The sequence below is a fragment of the Cyprinodon variegatus genome, unplaced genomic scaffold (genome assembly GCF_000732505.1).
Source record: "Cyprinodon variegatus isolate N-32 unplaced genomic scaffold, C_variegatus-1.0 Scaffold16, whole genome shotgun sequence".
Taxonomy (NCBI): Eukaryota; Metazoa; Chordata; class Actinopteri; order Cyprinodontiformes; family Cyprinodontidae; genus Cyprinodon; species Cyprinodon variegatus.
Window position 1 is genome coordinate 49,755 of NW_015150469.1, and position 9,016 is coordinate 58,770.

General features: G+C 40.2%; 1 protein-coding gene across 1 annotated transcript in view; it reads left to right on the plus strand.

Annotated features, from left to right (window-relative positions):
* csrnp2 (cysteine-serine-rich nuclear protein 2) overlaps nucleotides 1-6,185 on the plus strand; it is a 7,716-nt gene extending 1,531 nt beyond the window's left edge. The window contains exons 2-5 of the mRNA XM_015386208.1: nucleotides 2,959-3,131; nucleotides 3,252-3,514; nucleotides 3,784-4,080; nucleotides 4,169-6,185. Coding sequence (XP_015241694.1) covers nucleotides 2,972-3,131; nucleotides 3,252-3,514; nucleotides 3,784-4,080; nucleotides 4,169-5,101 — 1,653 coding nt within the window. The 5' untranslated portion in view covers nucleotides 2,959-2,971 and the 3' untranslated portion in view covers nucleotides 5,102-6,185. The remainder of the gene's footprint in view (nucleotides 1-2,958; nucleotides 3,132-3,251; nucleotides 3,515-3,783; nucleotides 4,081-4,168) is intronic.
* The last annotated feature ends 2,831 nt before the right edge of the window (nucleotides 6,186-9,016 follow it).

Below are 9,016 nucleotides of genomic sequence, written 5' to 3' on the forward strand. Positions count from 1 at the left end.
ATGCTAACTTGCTCTATAAAGGGTTAAAGATCCAATGTGTTTTTAAGAATCCCAGTGTATAGTTCTTTTTTTTTTTTATGTTTCTCCAAGTTAGTATGGCGATCCAAAGAGTTCAATGAAACCCAAACAATATTTCCAGCCTTGATTAATCAAAAAACTGTTGACCATTTGGAGAATTTACTGGAGATCATCAAATTCAGTGTAATAATTGAAAATAAACACAAAACAAAACATCTGTAGACACATGGAAAAAGTTGTGCATCAGATATAAGGATCAGGATCAATTAATGTTTTAAGGTGGCTCTGGTTCTGGCAGCAGGATACAGATCTAAATCGTGTATGTGATCCGATGCATGAAGAATTTAACAACTACAAATAATAATACAGATTTTATACATCTATTAAATCTATATTTGACAGGGATGCAAACAAACATCGTGCCAAAACAAAGAATGTCCCTGAAGCTCTACAAATAGAGTTTATGCTAATTCTCAACTCCTGTCCCTGCTTGGGCTTTTTTCTTAAATAGCATATACATATTTCAATACTTAACATACTTACCTTATTTACTTAACTTATTTATGCAAAAAACATTCATATTGTTAAATAAATATCATAATGAAAGTGCAATGAACAAAGGAATATGATAAAGTAATTTATGTAACAGATGATTATATCGGCTCTACTCACAAGTAAGCAGAAAATGTAATTATCTTATTAACAGTAAAACTAGATGTATGGTTGAGGTGGTGTTAGGAATGTGTTTATTGCTACTTGAAAATGTGACACATCAGTAATTTGCAGGATTCAAAACCAGCAATCTTATTGTTTATATAGTAATAGTACTTAATAATGAGATTAGAAGATCAGAATACAAATACCTTTTGTCTTGCAACAGTGAGGATTTATAGGTGTGTCAGCAGCAGAGCAATAAATAGAAGTCAAAGCATAACTTAAGCTCATATGGACTGTGGAGTAAAAAAAACAAACATATCTCCAAAGAAATAGACAATAATGACAGGTCATTAGCTTAGCAAAGAGAATGAGTGAAGGGCAAATATTCCTATTATAATTACTGTAAAAACTAGGGGAAAATTTGAATATTCATTCATCTGCACTGATCTTTAAACCTCTACAAGGGCAAAACAAATACAGAAAAGAGTCATTCTTAAATTAACCTCCAACTTTCACCTGAATGGATCAGATTCTATTGATACATCTAAAAACTAAAATAGCAGAACAAGAAATATAGTGAGACCTAAATCAGCATTACTTGAATATTCCACAGCTCACATAACCTGTATGTGTTTGAATACAATTTCTCATAGTCTTTACTCTCTGGGCAATTACTTTAAATTTGACAAGACATGAATTCAATCAACAATAAACCTTGTCTGTGGTGCTTCTGAATAATTATTTTTTTCTAAGACCATCTAAGGTAAATGTCTTTTCTAAAAAATGATATTAAAAGCTACATTGAGAGTTTCTCTTGATAGAAGGTTGCCTCTCAAATAGACCATTTAAATCATGTCCACAGGCCATCATCAGCATTTTTTTTTTAGCAGTATGCTGCGACCACTATTCTTCCTGAGGTCAGTTTTTGTAAGATGACTACGGAAGAGGATTAGGGCCACTGAAATTTTTTTTTACTGATTTTTACATTTTATTTCAGTTAAGTATGGGAAAAAAGTAAGAATTCTGACTTTAATCTCAGAATTTTGACTTTTTTCTCAGAATTTTGGATTTTACGTAATGTAGATGGGCACCATGAAGGAAGAGATGTGGGAGCACTCAGCTTAACTGACAAAGATGTGAGTTTGAGAGGGCCAGTGACACATTGGTGGAAAATGACGGAATTAGGCAACTTTTTACGTGCCCGAGGGGTCCCCTCATTAACAGAGGAGCAGAAGGTCATTAAAACAAGAGAGCTAGTCTCTAAAACAGACATGGCTATGGCTTGATGCTAACATGTTTGTTATCTGTCAGAATTCTGACAGATAAGACAGTTCATACTAAACTGAAATAAAATTTAAAAATCAGTTAACTTTTTTTTTTTCAGTGGCCCTAATCCTCTTCCGTAGACGAAAAAAAATATTTTCATGATGAAGTATTAAAAGAACATTTTCCATTTTCACCACTTTTAAGAAAGACACCTACTTAATCTTTGAATATGGAGATATTTTACATTTCCCTTACAATAAAGAATAAATCAATACTTTTTATTATGTTGTCTATTTCAAAGCTACATTAGCCTGACTGCCATTCTGTGAATCTAACCAAACATGCATCTAGTTATCCTATTTATCTATGTGTCTATCTGTCCTTCGCCTGGCATTTTACTCATCTATCTAACTGAACACACACACATAGCTCTGCCCAGAGCAATGCTGATGCAAATTGCAGAATTTTTTTACAATGTTCTATAAAGTCTGTTTGGATTAGGCATTATTTGAGTTTATAAAAAAATCTAAATATCAAGCTTTGGTTCGTTTGTTCAAGCTGCAGATGTGATAAACACCACCTTGCGAAATCTAAAACAGGATCAGGTGGGTTAATGCCATAGAGACCGTGTGCTTCAAGGCTCTTCGCACAAACTATGTTGCACCAGTTGCTATGGTTACAGTTCTACTCTTGATAATTTCAGAATAGGATTTAATGTGCGATGTTCAGGACGGAGCGGTGGTGGTGGTGGTGGGGCGACAGATGAAATGATGGAGGTGGAATACAGATGAAAACGAGGCAGGACTGCGCAGATGTCGCCTGTGTTTTTTTGGGTTTTCATGGTGAAAAGGAGAAACTAAACCCATCTTTGGGACACTTTGACCTGCTTGATTTAAAACCAACACAAATATTTAGCCCTCAAATACTAACACTACTTCTCTCATTTGACTTCTACGCTTGTATTTATACACAGTGGTTGTTTGTAGTGTCTCGATTAGTGTTGATCTGTCCCCTCAGATAGCAGGTTTCCATGGAGGCAGGTCCGTCCCTAAGCCTCAAAAGAAGATATGAAGAGGTGGACAGCAGCTCTCTGTTTTCTACACCTAAAGACTCGGACGATGACATCTCCAGCAGCGACAGCGCGGACAGCTGTGACAGCCTCAACCCACCTTCCAGCACCCCGTTTACTCGTAAGTAACATCAGGAAAGACACACAGAGCAGAAGAAAAAGCAACACGCCTGCTCCAATCAAAACAGTGACAATAAAGTCCTAAATATTTATCTCTTTCCCTTCCCCGCCATTACATCAGCCACCTCCATCCTTAGACACCACAAGCCATCGCCGAGGGGGAAGCGGGTCCGTTTCGATGTGGTGACGGTGTATTACTTCCCCCGGCGGCAGGGCTTCACCAGCGTGCCCAGCCAGGGGGGGAGCTCCCTGGGCATGGCCCGTCACCACTCTTCCATCAGACACTACACGCTGGGAGAGTTTGCACGCGAGCAGGAAAGCAGCCACAGACATACTCTGCGCCAGCACCTGCGTCAGGAGAAGCTCAACGCTCGCAAGATGAAGGTACTTTCAACCGAGATGAGAGGCTGTACGATTTTTGCCAAAAATCGAAATTGATATTCTTTTGTTTTTATTTTTTACACCATAATTTCAATTTTATTTCAAATATATCGCTGAAAGGTATTTGTAGTTTGCATGCAACTTCGCGCATTTTATTACCGCCACCTAAAGAGCTGGAGGGAGAAAATTGGTGTCTGACTAGTTAAATGTTTCGGCACCAAAAATCCTGTGGCTCCACGATTGCAGTCACAGCTCTACATTCTCGTCCGCAGCTGACGAGGAATGGCACGGTGGAGTGCGCTCAGGCAGACCTGCTTACACTGGAGGACGTATCAGACGAGGACCTCGATGTGGATGCCGTTGAGGTGGACGACTGTTTCTTCCTTCAGCCTCTGCCTACGAAGCGGCGCCGAGCCCTCCTGCGGGCCTCTGGCATTGCACGCATAGATGCCCGGGAGAAAGCCGAACTCAGAGCCATCCGCCTCTCCAGGGAGGAGTGTGGTTGTGATTGCCGCCTGTTCTGTGACCCTCGCCACTGCGGCTGCAGCCAGGCTGGTATTAAGTGCCAAGTAAGTCTTTTTGGGCTCCAGGACTTTCCTAAAGACAAATCATGCAGATATTAAAATATTTAAAATTGTTTAATTAATTGTTTTTCAGGTGGATCGGATGTCTTTCCCCTGTGGCTGCTCAAGAGATGGCTGTGGCAACATCGCAGGCCGCATCGAGTTCAACCCCCTCCGTGTCCGAACACACTACCTGCATACCATAATGAAGCTGGACGTGGAAAACAGGAGGTTGCCATTACAAGGGCCTGGGGAGCCGTATACTGAATCTGACCCCATGTCTTCACCCTCTTCTACATGCCCCACATCCCCAACCTTGTCCTCAGGCATTGGCCTGGACTCAGAGCTGGAGGAGAGTGAGGTGCAGTCAGTGGAAGAGGTTCATGATCTCTTGGTGGAGCAGGATATTCTGGAACGAGAGAATGAGACGGCTGTCCTGCACCTGCAGAGTGCAGAGGAGCAGGAGAGGAGGGAAAGAGAGGAGGCTGAGGGAGAGGCGGTGCAGCAGGAGCTGAGCTCCGACGGGATCCCAGAGCACCCACTCTGCCTCCTACCTGAGCAAGCAGAAGCTACAGGTGTGGATCAGATCCTCTTGCAGGGACCTTTTCCTACAGGGGCTACGGTCCTGTGTATCTCTGACACCCAGGAGGAGAGCCCCTCCGAGCTCCTCAAAGACTCCACCTCTCTGCTGTACTATCAACTCAGCACCATAGAGCCTGGAGCCTTTGAAACACTGCCTGCAACCGAGGAAGAAGAACAGAACGAGTCCTTGCAGAGCGCGAGTGGATCCGAGCTTGCCGAGAAGAACCAAGAAATAGTCGAGGATTTCCAAGGGGACACACTTGATGACAATGCCAGCAGACAGAGTGTGGGCGAGTGCTTGACCAACATGCATTTGTGCACAGATGACAGTGCAGCAGAGCTGGAGGAGAGGCCTGCAGCTCCTGATAAAGCCGTCCCGAAACAGCAGAGCCAAGATGAGTCCTGCCGGGCAAAAGAAGCAGATCCACTGCCTCCTGAAGTTTAGCATTAGCATCTTCGCAGATATTTTGCACAATATCTTCATCTAAGATGAGTAAAATACATATTTCACAATAATCACTGCAATCCTCAAAGTATACAGGTCCCTTATAGTGACTAACATTACGTTATGTGCAGAAAGGTGTTAGAGTATAAGAGAAGAGATGCTGGAAGCACATAAAGATCACTCCTAAGATGTAGTGAGAATGCAGTTATATGAAGGCAACATTGGAGGGAATTCTGTTGGGGGTGATGAATGCGGCCTTATTTGGAAACCATTAACAGCTACAGAAACAGTGAGTGTAAATGCTGACTTAAGCCTTTTGTTTGCTTGATGTATAAAGCTATTAAAGCTGAACACAAACTGTTTATTGCGGACAAGACGCCGGTGTAGCTGCTGGCTCTGTTTCCATTACCGCAAACCTTATGCTGTAGTCAAGCCAAATGAAGGCCTCTGATCGTTCCCTTGGCTAACTACACCGAATGATCCTGGAAATACTTGTTTCTGCGTACTGTTCCTGCAGCATTCGCAGCCTGCTGGAGAGCTGCTTTTCTTTTTTTTTTATCTGTACGCACATTGTGAAGTTAAAGCAACACAAGCCTGGGCACCACTGCTCAGACAAGTAGAAAAGAACCAAGAGAGCAGCGAATTAGCGCTGGCCTTAGCTGTTACTAACGCTTACTTTGGACTGCTGGCACAACCGCAGTCAGACAGACAAAAAGCAAAGGTCACCTCCAACTAATTTACTGACTATTTCTCGAATTATTGTGTCTTTTGTGAATTACATGCTGTTGGTTTTAAAGTCCTTGCAGACTGGGAAGGCAAGGAAAGGTTATTTGTTTCACAGCGCTACATTATTACATTATAAGCAGTCATATCATGTGATGATGAAACACCAGAATAGAAGTTTTTAGTCATCTAAATGCTTTTTTTGTGCAAGAAAGTTCAGATTATAAATCAAACCAGATTAGAGTACCTTGCAAATGTATATGTATACCTTGAACCTTTTAGCAATTCCTAATTATTTTACACAGATAGAAATCCAGTAAGTGTGGGGCGCTTTTGCAATATTTAAGGTTAACTTTCTTTTTAAAATAACACAAGCTCTGATTTGACTAAAAACATCTTTAAAGAGTGATTTCAAAGTCTTAGCAGGGAGCCATTTGACCCAGAGAGCTGCTTTATGGTAGTCTGAGCTAACTCTGCATAAGCTAAATAAGCTAAAAATTGTTGTTGGGCAACAAAGCTGATATAACACCTACCTGATTAAACACAGTTTTAGTTCTTTGATGTGGGATTTAACCCAGAGGGCTGAATGTTTCCTCGTCTTTCCAAGTGACTCCATGACCTCGCAATCTGCTGGTCCAAAGTGGTTAGCTATCAGATTTAGGAATGAAAAAATTCATCAGAAGAATCAATTATTGAAATAATCAGTTACTAATTTAGTAATTGATTCATTATTAAGGGAAAATAGACAGATTTTATTTTGTCATTTTGTACACGCAAGTGTAAGCAAAAAGAAATTTCATTAAGTACAGCTGTCTAGACTATTTCATTTTTTAAACTAGTATAGAAACTCATACAAGTAGCTTTAGCTGACAGAGCAAGTCACTTAGAGCAGGAAATATATCAAAATGATAAAAAAAGATATATACGGTAAATATTTTGCATTTAAGATTAAAAAAAAAATAGTTTTTGTCCGTCAATATGGTCTATCCACTGCTTCTGAAGTGGAAAAGTTTTAGTTTGACCTGGTTTAATTTCGTAAAAAATTTTCTTTGAGGAACCTTTGGCTATCCGATTATTAATCGTTTGTTTGAAAAAAATAATCCACAGATAATCGATTTGCATCAATTAATCTGCAATCAGATTCCGTGTGACAGGGAGATTGCTTCATTTTGCGGCTTTGCGGCGGAGGCGTTAACTTGTAGGTTACAGGTCTAGCGCCCCTAGTGGCATAACTTAAGCCAGTGGTTCCCAATGTTTTTTTCTTCGCCCCTGCTTTTTTTTTTTTTTACAATAAAATTTTTTAGCCTCTAAATTTATTATTGTGAATTAATACAAGCAATGTTGTTCTTTGTGCCATCATCAGCTTGTCGTTAGATTCTATATTTCTCTGATTAGAGAGTCACTAGTTGATCGTCGTGTGTTTCTACTCCTTTAGCACTCATTGACGTTGCTGCTGTAGCCATCTGTGCTTCTTGATCTTCAATACTGTACTAGTCCATCATCCTTACCAGGGGTTTCTGGTTTATGGCTACTTCCTAAGGCAGGTCAACTTTAACCCACCTAACAGGACCTTCCAGTTGGTCATAAGATGTACAGGTAAATGTAGAAGGCAGGGGATGATTGGATTAAATTTGTAGCGTTATTCGTCTCATCTGACCGGAGCAGCTTCTTCCGCATGTCTGGTGTGTCTCCTACTCTGCTTGTAGCCGTCTATAAATCAGACTAGTTTTAGTTTCCCTTCCAACACTTTCTCATAACCTATCCTATTATTTAAACATCTCCACCTGACTCGTCCACTGCGTTCCTTCTCCTCATGATTCTGTTTATTGTTCCCCGAGCAGACATCTGATGCCTTCACAGAGGAGCAGTATTTTTGCACACAGGTGGATCATCTTTAGCTATGAATTGGCAGTGTGTTGGACTGGATTTTATTTTAATGGGGAATCAGTGTAAATGGGGCTTCATACAAATCCAAACCACACTTTTAAGTTGTTTTTTATCTCTTTACGTTTTGATTGTAACAGAAATAAAAACATAAAAAAATAAAAATAAAAAAAGAGTTCAAGGAATATAAATACATTTGCAGGGACCTTTATGAATAAAAACAAGCATTTAATGAGTAAACTGCAACATGTGCAGCTTAAAGTACTTACACCAATCAATTGTTAATAATTTATGGATCAGATTTACAGCCTGATCTTGTGTGTGTAAAACGTGTTTGTGTATTCACCTACTTTATTGTCGTGCGTCTACGTTGGAGAGAAAGTGCGTATAATTGTGTGCATGTATGAGTGGATGTTTATTAGACTGTATTTAGACCTGGAATTTTAGTGAGGATGTGTATTTTCAACCTTAAAGGTGCTGATGTTATAGATTTTCAATTTACAGTTGTGAACCCTTAGGAGGAATGATTTCATTATGTTTTTCTTGCTAATTGATCCTGAGCTGAAAGTCCTGAGGAGCCTCCTGTAGAGAAGCGATAGTCCGGCGCTGCAGATTCTGAATGTGCTGACGGTAAAATGAGGCGTTTTTCCGTGACGGGGAGTTAAATCGCAGACATGTAACTCTTTCCTGGTTACTTTTTTTTTCTAAAATCTTTTTGTCTGAATAATACAGAGCTGCAGAAGTGAGCCGACAGCTCTTACACAAAATCAGTCCTTTGTTCTGTTGCCTGAAATTCCTACTGTTGCTCTTGGCAACGGCTCGCCTAACACAGGATGTGCTGCTGTGTATAAGTTGTCTGATGTGTTTTAGCCTTTTGTTTTGTCTTAATATAATCCTGCTTCAGAGCTGCAACAAAGCAGTGGTTTCAGACCTAATTAAACGATGCTGCCATCCATCAGTCTCTCTCAAAGCAGTATCTGGAGTTGTTGTCAGGCTGCAGATTTATCGTGGCTCTTCTGTGCTCGCATGAAGCCTTGATATAACACCATGTTTGAAGTGATGATGATTTCAGACTGACTATTGTTGATCTTTGGGTTTTTTTCTGCTGATAAAATTAGGTGTGGGACCACTGTTACGCATTAACTCTTCTGTCTCTGCGTGTTTAGCCGTGTGAAAGGGATGTGATGTGTGATTGCTGAGAAGACTGATGACGTCTGACTTTCAACTTTATGCTGTGGGATCAACTCTCATGCTACTTGTTGCCTAAAGTGGAAAAAACAAAGGTTTTTATACAAAAATAAAAACAAT